The sequence below is a fragment of the Cynocephalus volans genome, chromosome 10, assembly GCF_027409185.1.
Source record: "Cynocephalus volans isolate mCynVol1 chromosome 10, mCynVol1.pri, whole genome shotgun sequence".
Classification (NCBI taxonomy): Eukaryota; Metazoa; Chordata; class Mammalia; order Dermoptera; family Cynocephalidae; genus Cynocephalus; species Cynocephalus volans.
The window spans coordinates 131,756,197-131,777,160 of record NC_084469.1 but is presented as its reverse complement, the minus strand read 5'-3'; the positions used below and the strand labels follow the sequence as shown (position 1 = coordinate 131,777,160).

Here is a 20,964-nt window from a genome sequence, read left to right as displayed (position 1 = left end):
TTGGATTATTTTCTTGCTATCGAGTTGTTTTAGTTCCTTTTATATTTTGGATATTAACCCCTTATTAGATGTGTAGTTTGCAAATATTTTCTCCCATTCTGTAGATTATCTCTTTACTCTGTTGATTGTTCCCTTGACTGCTAAGATCTTTTTAGTTTTATGTAATACCATTTATCTATTTTTGCTTTTGTTGCTTGTGCTTTTGGGGTCATATCCAAAAAATTATTGCCCAGGCCAGTATCTTAGAGCTTTCCCCTGTTTTTTTCTACTAGTGTCGTAGTTTCGAGTCTTACATTAAAGTCTTTTGAGTTGATTTTTGTATATGGTTTATTATTGTAAAGGGTCTAATTTCATTCTTCTGAATGTGGATATCCAGTTTTCCCAGCACCATTTATTGAAGAGGGTGTGTTTGTGGCACCTTTGTCAAAAATCAGTTAGCTGTAAAGGATCTCATATTCTTTTTTTTTTTTTTTTTTTTTTTTAAAAGATGACCGGCAAGGGGATCTTAACCCTTGACTTGGTGCTGTCAGCACCACGCCCTCCGAAGTGAGCCAACCAGCCATCCCTATATATGGATCCGAACCTGTGGCCTTGCTGTTATCAGCACCGCACTCTCCCCAGTGAGCCATGGGTCAGCCCTAAGGATCTTGTATTCTTGAGGGGTTTTTCTTGACTTTCCTGAGGGCTGTCTACTTACAACTTTGATCTTCTTTGCTACAAATGCATTCTCTGCATTTTATTTACTTACTTTTCCTTATTACTCTTCTTGGTAGATGAAGGTGTATATTGGTTAGCAGCTCTGTATACTACATCAGAATCTTCTGTTTCACATTCCTTATCCCACCCATCCCCCATTCTCCACCACCACCCTTTGAAGTTTATAGGTCAGTCATTCTTCCTTGCTTGTTCGGTTGTTATTCGTAGATTTTTGTCTGTTTCCTCATTCCATGCACACACATATGTTTTGTATATTTTGTTAGGTATTGGAGAAAGGAGATTGTGATACTACTTCATTCCAATGTTTTTATCTGAAAGTTCTGTTTCTAATATCAATAGAAAAATAAGCAGTATATATGAGAGCAGGTCATTTCAAATGGAAAGTGGAACTGGTGCCTAATTCTTTATACTCTGCCACACTTGCAGGGTTGTACTATGTATGGAACACTCTATTTGTATTTGCCCACTTCTGAGACCACATTCTTGCAACTAACAGAGGTGGCTCTTCTCCAGCAACTGAGAAGATTATACTTGGTTCTCAAGACTAGGATAAGTGCCTTGATTGTACTGTGTACATGCTGACTTTTTTTTCCCTAACTTTTTATTGCTGTGTAAGAATATATCAGTTAAGTACCCAAGTCTTAAGATGTACGGCTCAATAGATTAACACACAAATATATATATACCTGTAAAACAACCACACAGGTTAATATATAGAACATTTTAAGCACCCCTGGAGGCTCCCTTGTGCCTTTTCCCAATTTGTACCCCACAACCAAAAGTAATCATGCTTCATACCTCTTATCACCATATATTAGTTTTCTTATTCTTGAATTTCATATGAATGGAATCATACAGTATGTTCTATTTTCTGACTAGCTTCTTTTATTCACCATTGTGACTGTGTGACTAGTCTTTTCATTCTTTTTCATTGCTGTGTGTTATTTCATTATATGCTTTTGCTACTATTTCTTCATCTGTTGTGCTGTTCACAGACATCTGGTTTTTGTCCAGTTTGGGACAAAATAATGAATAAAGCTGGTATGTGCTTTTTTTTAAAATATAACTTTTGGTGGACATAGCATTTGCTTTCTTTAGTATATGTCCAGAAGTGGAATCACTGGGTTTCCTAATTAGCTAAACCAATTTTTACTCCCAGTTATATATGAAATTTCCAGTTCCTTTACATCCTCGCCAATAACAACTTGGTTGTTAATCTTCTAATTTTAACCGTTCTTATAAGGATGTAGTAGTTTCTTACTGTGGTATTAATTTGTGATTCCCTGATAACCAATGATATTGAACACCTTTACATATGTTATTAGACATTTGGATATCCTCTTTCGTCAAGTGTCTGTTTCTGTCTTTTGACCAATTTTTAAATTAGTTTTTTTTCTTATCGATTTGTAGAAATTTTTAATATTTTGGATATAAGTCTTTTGTCAGATATTTGTATTGCAAATTAAATTTTTTCTCCTACTCTGTTGCTTTTTACTTTAATTGTGTCCTTTCTTTTTTTTTTTTTTTTTTTGTCTTTTTCGTGACCGGCACTCAGCCAGTGAGTGCACCGGCCAGTGCACCGGCCATTCCTATATAGGATCCGAACCTGCGGCGGGAGCGTCGCTGCGCTCCCAGCCGCACTCTCCCAAGTGCGCCACGGGCTCAGCCCTAATTGTGTCCTTTCTTAATGAAGTCCAGATTATCAGTTTTTTCTTCCATGGTTAGTACTTTTATAACCCGTTTAAGAATCTTTGCTTACACCATTGTTTTGAAAAGACAGTCTCCTGTTTTATTCTGGAAGCTTTATTGTCTTAACTCTTACATTTAAGTTTGTGATCTATCTCAAATTAATATTTGTGTATCAAGTAAAGGTAAGGATTAAGAAACATTTTTTTCTTATGGATATGAAATTGACTCAGTAACATTATTGAAAAGCCCATCATTTTTCTACTGTACTACATTGGTGTCTTTGTCCAAGTCAGGTGACTTTTCGTTCTGTGCCATTGGTCTTTTTCATCTGTTATCACTACATTGTCTTAATTACAATGGCTTTATAAATCATGACACTTGGTAGGGTCAGTCTTCCAGCTTCGTTCTTTTCTTTTAAGATTGTTTTGTCTATTCTAGGCTCTTTGCATTTCCGTACGAATTTTAGAATCAGCTTAATCTCTATCAAAACAAAACAAAAAAAGTCTAGGATTTTGATTAGGATTTCCTTGAAACTGTAGGTCAGTTTGAGGGCAGTTGATTCTTAATATCTCTCAGCAGTGTTTTATAGTTTTCAATGTAGAAATTTTTTACATCTTTTGTTATTTCCAAGTGTTTGATTTTTTAAAAATGCTATTACTAATAGTGCTTTTTATTTCATTTTCTAATTTTTTCTTTCTAGTATATAGAAATGCAATTGATTTTTTTTTTTTTTTTTTTTTTTTTTAAAAGATGACCGGTAAGGGGATCTCAGCCCTTGGCTTGGTGTTGTCAGCACCACGCTCAGCCTGTGAGCAAACCGGCCATCCCTATATAGGATCCGAACCTGTGGCCTTGGTGTTATCAGCACCGCACTCTACCGAGTGAGCCACGGGCTGGCCTTGCAATTGATTTTTTAATATTGACTTTATATTCTATGACCCTAATAGTTTATTTTCTAAATATTCAGTCAGGTCATATTTGTATAATGGCAGTATTACTTCTTTTTTTTCTAATGTTTATACTTTTTTTTCTTTTTCTTGCCATGTTGCATTGATTAGGATCTAGTACCTTGTTCATTACAAGTGGTGATAGAGGACATCCTTGTCTTTTTCCCAAACTCAGGGGAGAAGCATTCATAATTGCACCATTAAGTAATTTACTGGCTATAGGCTTTTCATAGGGTTTTGTTTGTTTGTGGGGTTTTTTTGTTTTTGTTTTTAATATATATACATAAACCTTTTAGCAGATGAAGGATATTCTTTTAACCTAATTTGCTGGTAGGTTTTTATTTTACTTTATTTTAGTTTTTTAAATTCATGAATAGGTTTTGACTATTATCAAATGAATTTCTTGCAGACTTTTTGCTATTTCAAGGATACAAGAAAAGAACCATGCAGCCAGTGTCCACTTGTTTGTGTTTTCTGTAATGTGGTGACTTCATAGATGGAGTATGTAAAATAGAGACTGAATGTTCTTTTATTATTAAATTGGACTGATGAGTGATGTGTGTGTGTGTGATATATATATATATATATATATATATATATATATATAATGTCTCATTTCTTTTTATAGTTAATGGGTTAGGGATTGTAGAATTATGCAGCACTGTTAAGAATCTCCTTCCAAGTTCCCAGTGATTGGGGGGGGGGGGCAGTGGTAGTTTATACATCCACAATGTCTTTGTGTTGTTTTTGGGGGGGTATCTCTACATTGCCTTCAGAATGCTCAAGCACAAGTGAGAAATAGATGCAATTTAGTCTAAAAAGGACCTAAATTGTGTACTTGTTGCTGGGAAACTAATACATTTAACATAGTCTTTACTCATTAAAGTAAATCAGATTATTTTACTGTTATTACTTATCCAAATATGGAAGAATTGCCTGTTTAATTAAAATCAATAGGTTTTATTGGAATTCTCTGATGAAAATGCACATTTTCAGTCACTAAGATTTGACGAGACTTTTGTAGGTCTTAACTTTCTGAATTTTGTCTGAAATGATTTAACATATATTATAGATTCTCTGTATGTTTTAATATAATGTATAGGTTTTAGAAAAAATGTTTTAAAAGAATTTGTTTTAGTATGGATGTTTATGCAAAAAGTGCTGGAAGACAACATGCTGCTTAAATTGCTAAATTCAGGAGCTGGTTGGGTAGCTCTGATAACACCAAAGTCCAGGGTTTGATCCTTGTACTGGCTAGCTGCCCTCCAAAACAAAAATTTGCTAAAGTCATGACGTTTTGTAGGTTTGTGCTGCTCTTAATTGCAAGAATTGAGACCATAATGAGTTATCACTACATACCTACTAGAACAGCTAAAATTAAAAAAATAATGAAAATGCTAAATACTGGCAAGGATTCAGAGAAACTGGATGCTTCATAAACTGCTTGTGAGGATGTAAAATGGCATAGCCACTCCAGAATATAGTTTGTCAGGTTCATAAAAAACTAAAACTTGCACTTTCCACATGACCCAGCAATCTCACCCTTAGGCATTTATCACAGAAAGAGAAAAACTTATGTTAGCAAAATAACCTGTATACTAATGTTTATAACAACTTTATTTTTAATTGCCCCCTAGAAACAACTCAAATGGATAGTTAAACAAACTCTGGTATATTCATACAGTGCACTACCATTCTACAGCAAATTATTGATACATGCAACAGCTTGGGGTGTTCTCCATGGAATTATCCTGAGTGAAAAAAAAATCTCAGAGGATTATATACTGTATAATTCCATTTATATAATATTCTCAAGTGACAAAATTGTTGAGACAGAGAGCAGCTTAGCAGTTGCCAGGAAATAGGGACAGGTTGAGGGGTGCAAGTATAAAGGGGTAGCCCAAGAGAGTTTCTTTGTGGTGATGGAACAGTTCTGTATCTTGACTGTGTTTGTGATTACTAACATAGTGTATACATGGTATAAAATTGCATAAAACTACACACACAAATGAATGCATGTAAAAAAAAAAAGTGAGAAATGAATAAGATCTGTAGTCTAGTTAATGTTATTGTACCAGTGTCAATTTCTTGGTTTTGGAGGGCTGGCTGGTTTGCTCAGTTGGTTAGTGCATGTTGTTATAACACCAAGGTCAAGGGTTCAGATCCCCATACAGGCCAGCTGCCAAAAAAAAAAATTCTAGGTTTTGATATTGTACTACAGTTCAATACTGTAGGTATATACTGTATTGCAGTTGGGGAAAGCAAGGGGCAAGATTCATGTGACTAAGTATATATAATATTTTTGCAACTTCTTTTTTTATTAAACATCAAAAGTTTTATAAAAACCTTATGTATTATACAATAATAAGTTTTGTTGAAGTATAAATTTTTTTTTTTTTTTTTTTTAAAAAGATGACCGGTAAGGGGATCTTAACCCTTGACTTGGTGTTGTCAGCACCACGCTCAGCCAGCAAGCTAACCGGCCATCCCTTATATGGGATCCGAACCCGGGGCCTTGGTGTTCTCAACACCGCACTCTCCCAAGTGAGCCACGGGCCGGCCCGAAGTATAAATATTTTTAATCTTACCCCACAAGTTACGGAAATTTGAAGACAGATTTTTAGAGGGTTTTTTTTTTTTTAGACTTTGTACTTTATCATACACCACCAAGCTCCATTTCCAGGTGATTTTTTTTTTTTTTTTTCGTTGGCTGGGTGGTACAGGGATCAAACCTTGGACCTTGGTATTATCAGCACCACGCTCAAACCAGCTGAGCCAACTGACCAGCCCCAGGTGATTATTTTTTATATGATGTTATTTCAGCTTTAAGCAATTTGTATGATGGAAATTTAAAATTTAATCTTGTGTTTTTAGTGTCTCTACAGTGTGTTGTCATGTTTCTGGTGGTATATTCATATCCCTTCCCCCCAAATAATTTAGCAGAACTGATAATAGAACTGCTCTTATTGAAGTTGCTGTAGTCTGTCCTGTAGTGACCCTCAGGCTTTAACCCTCCAGCTTTAGTTAAATTAAGCAGGCACAGACCTTTGCTATGGAAACGATACAGAAACATAACACACAACTTGGCTTACTTTCTTCTACAAAGCAGAGGGTGGCCTGAAGAGAAGAGGGTACTTCAAAAAGTTCACGGCAAGATTCAAATTATCTTTAGTTTCTGTTTTTCTAAGAACTTTTTGAAGTATCCTCATATACTGATTCTAGATGAAAAGTTTTACAGAGTTGTGTTAACAGTGGTAATAATTTGTTTATTGCCTAAACCATAAATGCCTTTCTGGAAGTGGAATGATAGTCTAATTAGTTTATTTGGTCTTCCTTTAAAATCCCTGAGATGCAGAAAAGTAGCCCTATTTTTTTAATGCTATAGTATGTACACTTGGAGCCGATGTTGGCCAAAATATGTGTTATGAAATATATTCCCTTTGAAATCTTATATGCATGATTACCTTCCTCCAATGCCAGTTTATTTTATCAAAGTATAAAGGACAGGTGGCTTATGTCTTTGCCAAGTTGGTATAAATGTGAATCATCTAATATGACTAGGATTCTTTGGTATATAGTACTTAACAGTACATTATTGTATTTAGATAATAATGGCAATAAAATTCTTAATTTGTATTTTCTGTTTTACGTTTAACTACTCCATTTTGACCAGCTACTTTAGTGGCTATAATTCTTTTAAAAATGATATATTGACTAACCCCATGAGTTATTTTGCTCTACCAAGTTGTATTCTCTTATTCTAAAATTTTTTTATTTGACTATACTGTACTTGGCTCTGGAGATACAAAATAGATGCTTTCCTCTTCACAGGACTTAGAGGCCAGTGGTAAAGTTTTTGTTTCTTCCTCCACTAGATGAGCAGTTGGTTTTATAGAATAATTTGTTCAATTTAGGTTTAAACATGAAAGGGTAAGCAGAAAGAACGGTGGATTACTTATTAGCCATGAGTTTGGGGAAGTTCCCTAATCGTTCTTAGCTTCAGATTATTTGTCATAACTAGAAAAAAATGACACATACTCTACAGGAGTTAGGATTAAGTGAACTAATGCAGAACACAAGAGGGTACTTCAAAAAGTTTGTGGAAAAATAAAATTAAAAGATTTTCCAAGTATCCTCCTACAGCTACTCTCTACCTTCACTTTTTCATCTCTGTGTGTACATGTGGATGAATTTCATTATTACTTACCCCATCTGCCACCATACAAACCAAAAGAGAATAATGGCTAAACTTCATCAGTATGTACTTACATATATATGCCCACACTTTTTCAGTCTCTTTTTTAGTTATTGATTTATTTAAACTTTTAAAAAACTGTGATCATGTTGGCAAGGTATATACTAATGGAATAGTTTTCATTTAATTAAAGCTTTAAAATTTATTAACTTGTTTATACCAAAACATGTAAAAGAAATCACAAATGAAAATATTGACAGATTCCCGACTACATAAATATTTACTGAAAACTGCAACTTCCAGTTAAATGTAGTAAATTGACCACATGTGTTTATCTTCGCTAAACATAAGACAGCTGCAATTTAAGCCTGCTGGATGGGGAGAAAGAACCAATAAGAAGCACGAGTTATTTTGCACCTAAAACCTGGAAAGGCTCAGGAATTTGAGGCACTGGGTATATACGAGAGTGGGTGTGAGTTGAGGCTGAAAACAGAAGGACTGGATGAAAGTCTACAAAGAAGCAGTCAGATTTCCCAGATTTTTCTTTATTATGTGGTACAGCCAAGTGATAAGTCCTGTCTTACCCTGAGAGAATGCTTTACTCTAGAGAGAATGAAGTAGAGGTTCTGGGTTCTAGAAGAACTGAAGGAAAGGCATACATAATCTGTACTGAAAATGGGGTGGGTGTAGAAGAGGAGGCATAATGAAAGCCTGCATACTGAATCATGAGACCTCTGACCCCCTCTCTTAACTCATAGAATGGCTGCAATAGGTTTACTCTCTAGACAGGAGACTGGAGGGTTTGCTTTAGGCAAACTCACTGGTCCAACAGAAGAGACCTATAGATTCTGAGAGAGAAATAAAATTTACTTTTTAACATGTTTAACTTACTGTTACTTTGGATTTTTTCTGTTACATGGAGACAAACCTAATACTAATATAAAAGGCAGTTTATTAGCTCTGGCCAAACAAAAAGTTGTAAAAAAAAAAGAAATGTAATTAAAATACACTACATGGCTCAGCTATGTAGGTAACAAGCACACAGTTATAATGCAAACACTGAATGGTGATTTAACGTAGAAAAAAAAAAAAAGGATTGCTTTACTGGGAGAATGGGGAAGGAAAAAGTATAAGTGTTTTATAAGAGCCAAACTTTTTCATGGTAGATAATCAAAAGATAATATATCCAACCTTGAAAAAAATTATGAAATAGCAGTATGAGCATGCTTTTTAGAAATACAGAAGTAAATTCTAGAAGAAACTAAAAGTGTTCCCTCTTAAGTAGAAATTGAGATCCAGAATCAGTGATAAATGTTATTTTCAACTTGTAAGACAAAGGGTTACTATCTTTAGTATATACAAAGGGTTTGTACAAGTTGATAACACTAAAGTGACAAACAAAAAATGAGCAAATCATACAGGCACAAGAGGGGAAAACAATTGTCTATATAAGCTATTATCACTTTCCTGTTCTTTGCTATTTTGTTAGGTTAAAAGTTGTATATCATTTATTTGGTACTTAATAAAATTGAGCACTTTTCCATTTATTTATTAGCCATTTGTTTCCTGCTTTATATGTTCTACTTGTATTCTTTGAGAAGGTATTTGGAATTATGTTTTATCCTTCTTGAATCTGGAATTGTTTCTGCAGTATGAATTAAAGAATCTTGCCTGTTATAAAACATTGTCATAAACCTTTTGGTGTTTGCATCCTTAGGTCTTTGTGCCTATTTAGTTGCAAATCTTTCTTTTTTTTTTTTAAAGAAAATGTAATTTTATTAATATTATTTTTTACATTCTGGGATGTTGTGGAGCAGTTGGGAGGAAGAGGGAGATGGGAAAGGGGAAGGAAATGGGATGGAAGAAGGAGGAAGGAGGAGTGGCAGGATAGAGGCCTGTGGCACCCTCCTCATTCCCCCAGGGGAGACGGGTGGCGGCTTCCAGCGGTGGCTTTGTCATTGCTGGGCTAGGTGCAAATGTCAGGGGGTGTGTGGCAAAAGCCCTTGGTCCCCTACCATCCCGGCTGGGAAACCTGGGGTGCTTCCTGCAGTGGCTTGGTGGTCACCACTGGACTGGCTGTGGATGGTGGGGGCCCTTGGCCCTCAGCCCCCCACTGCCTTGGCTCAAGAGAGCCCAGGGTGCTTCCTGCTGCAGCTCAGTGGTCTCCACTGGGCTGTCTGAGGGTGTTGGGGGGCATGGCTGAGGCCCTTGGCCCCCCACCACCCCAGCTTGGGAGAGTCCAGTGTCCTTCCTGCAGCAGCTCAGTGGCCACTGCTGGGTTGGAGGGGGGGGCATGGCCAAGGCTCTCGTCCCCCACCCTTGAGATTGGTTGTGGGTGTTAAGGGGCATTGCTGAGGCTCCCGGCCCTTCCCCGTTTCTGGCTTGGTAGCCCAGGGGACTTCCGGTCCTTCTAGGTGTTATAGGTGTTCTTTGGTGAAATGAGACTTTTACTAGTTAACAGAAAACTTTGTCTCTGGTTGTGGGTACTTTGTCTGTTCATTCATTTCTGTGTTGGATTATTTGCTGTTCCCATCATTTAAACTCTGCACTGGAACTAATTTGTTGTCCTTTGCTTACTTCTAAAATGGGGGAACTTCCTGTGGAGACCAGTACTTGAGCTCTGTTGTTGAGCTAAATTGCTGCTTTGCTGCTGATTCCCTAGGGAAGGCTTTTTGTGCAGCTCAGGTTTTAATGGTTGACCTTACAGGTACTTCTGGCTCTCGAGAGATCCGGTTCACCTGGGTTCTATGGAAACTCTGGTCTGGGCCTGAGTCTTTTCATCAGACTGCATCCCATGCAATTCTGTATTCCTGACCAGTCTCTTCTGAGTGGTCCTTTGCTGATAGGGGGGCAGATCAGCTGTATTTGCTGTGCCCCAGTGTTCTCCCAGTGGACCCATCTCCCCCACCACTAGTGCTGTAGACATTTCCCATGGGATGGGCCGTGTGCTGGTCCCTTACGATGACTCACTAGCCTTTGAGTGGCTCTGTTTTTTCAGTTGTTGTGGCTCTTTGCTCCTGTGTGGGTCCACAGGAACCCTAGTAGTGGTCTTGGTGGCCTGGGGGCCACCATGGCCCTCTTCTCCCCAGCTGCCTCCGAGCAACTTCATCCGATGGGCACAGCTGCTGGCTCCTGCTCCGTGTGCTCAGCAGCTCCAGCCTGGATGCAGCCGAGGCCCAAAATGGTAGAACAATTTTTTCTTTCTGTCATCATGGCTTCTCCTGCCTTCATGCACTCCATAGGTCTCTCCTCCTCTTTCCCTGAGCTGTAGCGGCCCCAGCTTGGCTGTTGTTGCTTTTTTACAGTTGTAAATTGGTTGATTTGTGGGAGAGAGTGATGCTGGGGACTGTCTATTTCACCATCTTGACCAGCAAAGTCCTAGTTGCAAATCTTCTAGACCAGAGGGTCTCAATTCTATCAGATCCAGCCTCATCCTTTAAAAACAGTTCAGATCCCTGTACTGGACTGCCACCAAAAAGGTAAAAATAAACAAACACATATTCTGTAATACTACTTTATTAACTTGAAATGGAAATTCAAAGATAATTGCCTATACATATAATTTTAAGAATATCAACTTAATGCTGTAATATTAAGAGGAAATAAATATGGAAACTAAATTATAATAAAATAATATGTTTCAAAATGGAAAGGCTTGGTAATGACTGTAGAAGACAGTGAAATAGTCACTTATACCTGCAGTATGAATGTGAGTGTTGCAGATACAAAGGCAATTCTGTTGATAAGCAACCAAAATTCCATGAGTGGCATTACTGGCAATGACATGGTTCTCTGAAATGATGAACTCTTTACATGGTAGTTGCATTCCCGAAAAAATCATGTATATTAAAACTGTAATTTTTGGGCCGAGCCTGTGGCGCACTTGGGAGAGTGCGGTGCTGGGAGCGCAGCGATGCTCCCCCCGTGGGTTCGGATCCTATATAGGAATGGCCGGTGCGCTCACTGGCTGAGTGCCGGTCACGAAAAAGACAAAAAAACAAAAACAAAAACAAAAAAACCCTGCAATTTAAAAACTATTTATGTATACTAAGGAGTTGGGTTCTAAGCTCATAAACTTTTCCTTATACATAAATGTCTGATGGAACATTCTCAAGTTCTGTGCAACATAGGCTAGTTCTTCGCTTTGAAGAACTGTGATTTCTCATGCATTGAGAAGAATTTGAATCTCTGGCCCCTTCTCATCAAATGTCTGTTGTGCACCTCACTTATCATGTTGACAACTAAATGCGTCTCCACAAAATTTCAAAATGCCATTCCTCCACTTTACTTCCTCCCTGCCCCTCACCCACAGTGATACTGCCCAAGTTAAGAAATATTGTTCTAAACCCGGGGTTGGCAAACTACTGGCCAAAACTTGCCTTCCACCTGTTTTTGTACAGCTTGCAAGCTAGGAATGGTTTTTACATATTTACATGGTTGAAGAGAAAAAATCAAAAGAAGAATACTATTTTGTGACATGTGAAAATTATGTAGAATTCAAAATTAAGCATCCATAACGTTGTATAGGAATACAGGCACCCTCATTTAATTTATGTATTGACTATGGCTACATTTGCATTACAATGGCAGAGTTGAGTAAGAGAATGTATGTGGCGCTCTGGTCACTTCACGCTGCTGCTAAAGGCAGTACAGAACATAATGCAGTTAAAACTCAGTAGTGTTTCGGGCCGGCCCGTGGCTCATTTGGGAGAGTGTGGTTCTGTTAACACCATGGCCACGGGTTCGGATCCCTATATAGGAATGGCCGGTTAGCTCACTTGGGAGAGCATGGTGCTGACAACACCAAGTCAAGGGTTAAGATCCCCTTACTGGTCATCTCTCAAAAAAAAAAACACAACTCAATAGTGTTTCAAGTGCCACAAATATTGCTGTACTCAGACTTTTTGTTTTTTAAGTCAGTGCATACTCATGTCAAAACAAAAGGAAAGCAGATTTCAAATGGCATTCTTTTAAGGCAAAGTGGACTGTGTATTGTTATCAAATTAGATTGCAAAGCATTGTGTTTATTGTACAGTAACACTATGGCTGGGCTGAAAGAATATACATCTTATATAGCCTCACATTCCCATGTAAATGTCTCAGTGTTACCTTGAATACAACCTGATTAACACTGAAAGCATTAATTTATCTCCTTCCAAACCTGTTCTAAATCAGTGATTTCTTCACCTTTATTTTCTAGTGATAATATCATTCTCTGGGGTATGGAGGCTCAGAACTTCTGGCTTTTTTTTCTCGGAGGCTGGCCAGCACAGGGATCCAACTTGGTGTTATTAGCACCTTGCTCTAACCAACTGAGCTAAGTGGACAGCCCTGTTCCCTCTTTTCATAATTCTTCTTTTTTTTTTTTCTCTTTTTGGCAGATGGCTGGTATGGGGATACGAACCTGTGACCTTGGTGTTATAAGGCTCTCTCTATAATTCTATATGTAGTCAGTTATAAACATCCCTTTAGGGTCTCTTTGGAAAGATTTAGTGTATCTATTTCTTTCCATTCTTGTTTTCTATTTAGTTCCTACCTCCTAGTAAACTTTCAGTACATGTGATTTTAGTGCTTCAGTCTTTTAGGTGGTTTCCATGATTTTGTCCTTCTCTGCTTCATAGAGCCTTAATTGATTTTTATAATGTGTTTGCCTACATCCTATAAGAGTATTAAGAATAAATGTCTGCCTTTCAGGGCTTTCAGTAATTCCTTAAAATTTAATAGTAATATTTTGTTCTTTATTTTGAGCACAGAGTTGAATGAAGTGAAGGAGTGAGGTAATATGAAGATTATGAAAATATTAAGTGTGAGGTTAGCAATGAGCCTGGATAGTTCATGCAATAAGGCCAACATGGCTAGAGTAGACTGTGGAAGGGAGAGAATAGACGATAAGGCCAACAAGTTAGCCAGGGCCCAATTCACATAGGCCTTGTAAATCATCATAAGGAATTTGAATTAGTTCTGAATGTGGAGGGAAGCCATAAAAGAGTTTTGAGCAGGGGGGTGAAATTATCCAATTTATGTTACAAGTTTGTTCTGGCTTCTGGACAGAGAATGGCCTAAAGGGGAGCAAGGGTGAAAACAGGGAGAGCAGTTATAAGGCTATTGCAATGGTCCAGGCTTTCATTGCTTTTCTATAAATGTTATTGGACTAAAAACCATCCTAGGTAAATTATATTATGTAATAATAGGCAAAAGTCTTAATATCCTTTCCTGGGTAGAGGAGGATAACCAGTAAATTACCATGTTTCCTGGTTACAAACTCCACTGTAAAACAAGGGATGGGCAAACAAGGGAGTAAAACATTTAACTGAAGGACCACAAAATGGAATAAAACTCCTTTTACGTGTTTGAAACGCTGTTGAATTTCTCCAAATAGATTCCATACTTAGAATCATGGATGGAGACGAATAGCTAACAGTTGTTCAACACTAACCATTTGCTGGACATTGTACTAGGTCCTCTCTATTTGACATCATTTATCAGGATACTTTATAAACCATAGTATAAAAACAGAAGATAAATGTTCTTAAAGGTTATTAGTAGCTCATAAAATCTCAAGCCTGGAAGCTACATGGCCTAGGACAGTATCCAGTCACCCTACTAGTACTGCTGTAGTAAAAATACCACTGGCACTATAACTCATGACCACAACTTGTGCTGACAATGCTTGGGACTAGGTGCCAGAAACTTTACCACTACTGCTCTGAAGAGCTGGACACCTCCCTCACCACGCTTGCTGGAAGATGGATTTTAACCAACCTACATTGTCATGTTGCTTCCTTGATGGTTTGATGGATTAAAGCAGCAACAGAGTAAATCTGTTCTCACAATGGCATTTGGGGCCAAAAGTAGGAATGAGGATTGCTGAAAGAGATCTCTCTGAAGCTTGTCAGACTCCACCAGGTGCAAGGAAGCTACCATCCCAAAGAAGAGGAGGCATGGCAGGAGAACTGAGAAACCCACCCCCATACTTTTACCTCCTAGGGGCAGAAACACTTTGAAGCAGTCTAGGCTGTCATTTACAAAAGACTGGAGTATTATCAGGAGTGCTGAAGGAAGTCTCTACAGGGCACTCTCAGAAGACCCAAGGTGGGCTAACAGAGCTGAAAGAGATATCCTTTTTTGAGGGGGAAGGGATAATGAAAGTCCATTTTCAATAAATTCAAACAGATCCCAACATAAACATCTTCAAACTTAATGGGTTTTACACAACCTATCATTTCATAGATCCTTGGAACCAAATCTCTGGACATTACATAGCCCAACCCATTGCAGGAGGGAACACCTCGAAAGGATACTCCTGGTATGAAATATGGGTTTTTTTGGTAAAATCCTTTATAGGAATAATTATTAGAGGATAACCTGTAGAAATACTTCTCTGACTGGCTTAAGTTTAAAAGATACTTCACTAAGTTGCCAGTATTGATGAAAACATCAGTGTTTGTCTTCATGACATACTTAGCATTGGGGCAAAACTCAGTTACCTACCCAAATGCCATAAAGGTTTTCAAGGTCAGGTTATTTTACTTGTCTAAAAAATCTTGTATTATGTCACCATAAAGAAGGTTGTCATCCTCTAAGGAGAATGCTAACATTTTGTCTTTTCTTTCAGCCTGCTGGCCTAATAAGAAAAATGTAAGAACCTCATATCCCCACTAAAAACTTTTTTTCACCCCAAGTAACTCTAATGGCCTGTCTGGTTTTTCACATCTGAGGGTTGCGAGGTCACTAGGATGACGAGAAATGGGTTTTGATGGGAACAGTTGGAATACTTTTGAAGTGTGAAGCAAAAGTCTTGTCTGTAAATTGGCTCACACTCATAGAAGTACATCCAGTTTACACTGTAGTGTGTCCACTATCACATCATAGTGGGGAGAAGGCTGAGGTACTACATCTCAAGGAAACTCAGGAGTGACAGCAGCAGGAGGCTCCATTTGAGGGATTTTAGTGACACCCTTCTGGGAAGGGCAGTCGAGAGCCAGGGCCATCCACAGCACCTCAGAAGCATATGAGCCACAGGTTCTTCATTTATTCCTTCTGACTGAAAGACCTTCAGTTTCACCAGTTGAACATTAAGCAATATATAGATGTCAAAAATAATGCTTGAGGTTTTGATCCTCATACTACCCCCCCCCCCAAAAAAAATAATAAAGCTTGAAATTCCTACTAAAAAACAATAGACTCTCAGACTAGCCTAAAATTCTGTCAAGTACTGCTTATAAGACACATGCCTGTAGCACTTAAAATGAGATTAAAGCACTAGCTGAAGTGTTTTGTTTACTTATTCTGTGCTTTAATTAAAACACCCAGGTTTGCTTTCTCCCTTAGTAGTAGCTTGGTAGGTACAAAGCAGCCACCTCCTAAATGCAGGCACTCTCCCCATGTAGCACACTCAGCTCTGACTCAGGCGACCAGTGCTCCCGCCCCGTGTACACATGCAGACTCCCTGCAGCCACACGCCTGGGCGCGCCCTTTTGATCCTTGCCAACACCTTGCATTCCAAGCACTGTAGTCGAAAGATATCCTGAGGCTCAGAAATTAAACAGCGGGACTGAAGAGCAAAGAGAACACTTCATAGACTAAAAAATCAAGCAGCCAGGTGGTATATCAGTGGAAGGTCTTTCAACAGTTTCAAGGGCTGGAGACTTAGCAGGAAGCATAGGCAAGATCTCTGGAACCTGGCCAGTGCTCAGATTCCATGCCCTTCTGAAGAGAAAGATTTACTCTACCCTCAAGGCCTTTGAAGCCAGTGTGGTACTATATCAGACTAAAACTTCAGTAAAGTTCAGATACAGCTTAAGAACTGTGACCTGACAAAAGAAATAACATACCCCTTTCTGGAGGTGTATATTTTCTGCTTCTGTCTCTAAAGTTTTTTTGTTTTTAACACAAAATGTGTAGTATACAATAAACAATTTACCATCCCTACACATGTATACACCTAAATGTGATCCACATTAAAATGAAAAAACATTAGCTCACTTGGTTAGAACGTGGTGCTGATAACACCAAGGTCAAGGGTTTGGATCCCTGTACTGGCCAGCAGCCCCCTCCACCCTGCAAAATTTTTTTAAATGTAAAAAATAAATAGAGAAAACCAGTCAGTGGTAGCAGAGCCAGAGATGGGTTAGATTAGATGTTGGAGTTGTCAAAGACTTTAGAATAACCAAGATAAAAATGCTAAATTACCTCATAGAAAAGGTGGGCTCCATATGTGAAGAGATGGAATTTTAGTAAGGCCATGAAAATTTTCTTAAAAGTCAGGGATAATTATGGGGACAAAGATACAAGAAAAGAAAACTGTAAACCAATATCTCTGATGAATATGGATCTAAAAATCCTCAACAAAATACTAGCTGACCGAATCCAACAATTACACACCATGACCAAGTGGGACTTACCTCATGATTGCAAGGGTGGTTCAACATATGAAAATCAATTGATGTATACACCACATTAGTAAAATGACGAAAAAACCCCAGATGGTCATCTTAGTTGACACAGAAAAGCATTTGACGAAATTCAACAGCCTTTTATGATTTAAAAAAACAAAACTGCAAACTAGAAATAGAAGGGAACTTCCTTAACGTGATCAAGGGCATTTATGAAAAACCTCTAGGTAACATCATACTTAATGGTGTTAGACTGAAAGCTTTCCCCCTAAGATCAGGAACAAGACAAGGATGCATGCTTTCACCACTGCTATTCAACATTGTGCTAAAAGTCCTAGCCAGAGCAATAAAAATAAATAAATAAATAAATAAATAAATAAATAAATAGGCATCCAAATTGGAAAGGAAGAGATAAAACTATCTCTATTCAGAGATGAAACGATTCTATACCTGGAAAATCCCAGATAATCTACAAGTTGCTAGAACTAATAAACAAGTTTAACAAAGTTTAAGGATAGTTTTGGCACACACAAATCAGTTGTGCTTCTATATACCAGCAATGAACAATCCAAAGAGGAAACTAAGAAAGCAATTCCATGTGTAATAGCATCTAAAATAATTAAATACTTAGAAATAAATGTAACCAAGGAGGAATAAGACTTGTATGCTGAAAACTATAAAACATTTCTGAAAGAAATTAAAGATGATCTATATAACTTGAAAGACATCCTGTGTTCATGGATAGGAAGACCTAACATTACTAAGCTGTCAGTACTCCAAAGTGATCTATAGATTCAATACAATACTTATCAAAATTTAAACAGCCTTTTTTGTGGAAATGGAAGAACAGATTCTCAAATTCATATGGAATTGCATGGGGCTCCAAATAGCCAAAACAGTCCTGAAAAAAAAAAAAAAGAAAATTGGAAGATTTACACTTCTCAGTTTTGAAACTTTCTATAAAGCTACAGTGAGTAAAACAGTATGGTACTGACATAAAGACAGACCAGTGGGATAGAATAGAAAGCCCAGAAATAAACCCTCACATATAAGGTCAAATGATTTTCAGCAAGGGTGCCAAGACCATTCAGTAGGGAAAGGATAGTCTTCTCAACAAATGGTGCAGGGAAAACTGGATATCCACATGCAAAATAATGAAATTGGACCCTTACCTTACACCATATGAGGAGTCTTCAAAAAGTTCATGGAAAAATTCATATTATCTTTTAATTCCATTTTTCTATGAATTTTTTGAAGCACGCTTGTATATAAAAATTAACTAAAAATGGATCAAATACCTAAATTTAAAAGCTAATACTATAAAACTCTTAGAAAAAAACATTGAGGGAAATTGTCTTTATTAGATTTGACAAAGTTTTCGTGGATATGACACCCAAAGCACAGGCAACAAAAGAAAAAAATAGATAAATCAGACTTCATCAAAATTAAGAACTTTTGCCTATCAAAGTACACTACCAAGAACATGAAAAGACAGTCTACAGAATGGGGGAAATATTTGTAGGTCATATATCTTGGCAAAGGATTAACATTAAAGAATATGTAAAGAACTCCTGTAACTCAACAGTACACACACACATTCACCCAAGAATGTTGAGTTTGTTTTTGTTTAAGCAGACACTGCACTTGTTTGGAGTCAGCCTGGAAAACCTGTCTCCCTGTGGTTGATGGTGGTTAAAATCTCATTTCAATTATTTTAGTCCTTGTTATGCTTGGGGTCTGTCCTGTTTGAGCATGGTTCATAGGCCAGCCAAAGGTTTGGGCACAGTTTATTTGTATAGTTGGGACCTCCCCCTCTCTGCCTGTTTTTTTATTCTGGGATTTCCCTTGCACCTTCCAGAGGCTGTGGTTGTGCCAGACTCTGCCCTTGGTTCTTTAGAGCCCTGAATTCAGCCTGCAGGGTTGTTTTTTTGGTGGTGGGGGGGGAGGTTTCAACCACTCTACAAGTCATGGACTGTGACTTTTCCTCAGGTTAAAACCCACAAAAACAGGAAGCACACCTTTTGTTATTTCCTTCTTATACGCATCAACTTGCCTCCAGTATCTGCTTACTTTTGGTAGCTTTCCATGTTTTCAAGTCATTCTTTAAATTTGTTCTAGTTTATAGTTGTTACCTGTCTGAAGATGAGTCAGATAAGTTCTGCTGAGCCACCGGCATCTCCCTGAATGCTATTTATAAATTTTTTCAGTCTCTGTTTCTTTTAATTGCCTCCTCTCCTGTGGTCACTGTTTTTGTCTCCAGTACCTTATGATTATCCCCCAAGTCATCCTGTATAGTCATCTTTACCTCTGTTATAATGATGTGTATCAAGGAAAGTCAGGTAGCCCAGCTTATTAAGTCAGTTGAAATTCTAACTTGGCAATGTATACAATAGAGTTTTTCAGACTGTACTAAAAGAGTGCCTCTGATTTTAACGGCTTGTTAGAGGACCTTCCCAAACACACAAGTCATTAGGTCTGGTCTAAATGGTTAATATTGCCCAGAGTACAGAATCAGCATTTCTTTAGTGTTCTCTACCAGAAGGCTTTGCAAAATTTTTGTTGATCCAGATATTATCCAAAAAAATTTTGCATCCCTTTGTGTAACATGTTGCAATGTTTTATAACTCTTGAACCACTTTGGAAATTTGGAGGGCTGTTCACTGCTTTTTTTGGTTGTCTTTTTTGAAGTAACATTTTATATATTGACAGTATATGATAGAGATATAATAGACTTACTGTTGTAAGCTTATTGTAAAATGCATGGATAATAAATTGTGCCTTTCTGTGTTTCTTTTTTTTTTTTTTTTTTTTTCTGTGTTTCTTCTTCCTAATTAGCTCCTGGGCTATAGCGAGAAACCAATAAATCTACAGATGTTTATTGGAACAGCAGATGATCGATATTTACGACCTCATGCGTTTTACCAGGTGCATCGAATCACTGGAAAGACAGTTGCTACTGCAAGTCAAGAATTAATAATTGCCAGCACCAAAGTTCTGGAAATTCCACTTCTTCCTGAAAACAATATGTCAGCCAGGTATCTTGAAACATACCCCCAAATGGGCAGTTCTTTCTTTTCCTAAAACAACTTCAGAGAAAAACTTACATTTCTTTTTTTAGTATAAATATAAAATATTCTTTACTCTAAATTACCTAAATGACATTATGTAAATAATTGTAGTATATTTGCTAAGGATGGTTGCATATTTCCTGAAAGAAAATTCAGTTCAGCCAAGTTTATATAACCTATATGATACCAACCAAGCATCATCCTAGGCTATAGGGATAAAAATATATGGACTTTGGGCTGGCCTGTGGCTCACTTGGGAGAGTGTGGTGCTGATAACACCAAGGCCATGGGTTCGGATCCCTATACAGGGATGGCCGGTTTGCTCACTTGGGAGAGCGTGGTGCTGACAACACCAAGTTAAGGGTTAAGATCCCCTTACCAGTCATCTTTAAAAAAAATAAAAATAAAAATAAAATTATATAGATATATATGGACTTTAATCAAGTAGCTCACATCCATGAGGGCAGACAATAAATAAACATTTATAGAACAGTTATGATTAAGTTTCCTTAAGGAAAACTTTTGACTTTACCTGCAGGCATCCTGTTTGACCCATTTCCAAATAAAGTGAGGTAGCCAACTTCTGAATGAGAATGCAATAGAGTTTTGTTCAAGTGGATTAATTAGGATTATATATGTTTGCCTGTAACAGAAACCTGAAATGCATTGGCTTAAATGGTTAGAGAGGCTTGGTGTTTTTTTGTTTTTTTTTTTATCACATAAAAGAAATATACAGATAGACATTTTAGGGCTAGCCCAGTGGCTCCATAAATCATCAGGGTCCCAAGCTGCTTCTGTTTTTTCCTTCTCTGCTATCTTTAGCACATGATTTTCATCCTCAGGATTCCCTCATGATCCAAAATGACTGCTGGAGCTCTAGCCATCACAACCATATTCCTAGGAGGAATAAGGAGAAAGGGTGAGAGTAAGAGTGAAAGGGAATTTCCATCTGA

At 37.6% G+C, this 20,964-nt stretch overlaps 1 protein-coding gene and 1 pseudogene across 1 annotated transcript in view; one reads left to right on the top strand and one right to left on the bottom strand.

The window, feature by feature from the left end:
- Positions 1-20,964, top strand: part of NFATC3 (nuclear factor of activated T cells 3) — a 129,007-nt gene that overhangs the window by 54,423 nt on the left and 53,620 nt on the right. The window contains exon 4 of the mRNA XM_063110126.1: positions 19,779-19,978. Within this exon, the coding sequence (XP_062966196.1) occupies positions 19,779-19,978 (200 nt within the window). The remainder of the gene's footprint in view (positions 1-19,778; positions 19,979-20,964) is intronic.
- Positions 14,646-19,119, bottom strand: LOC134389576 (UDP-GalNAc:beta-1,3-N-acetylgalactosaminyltransferase 1-like; annotated as a pseudogene).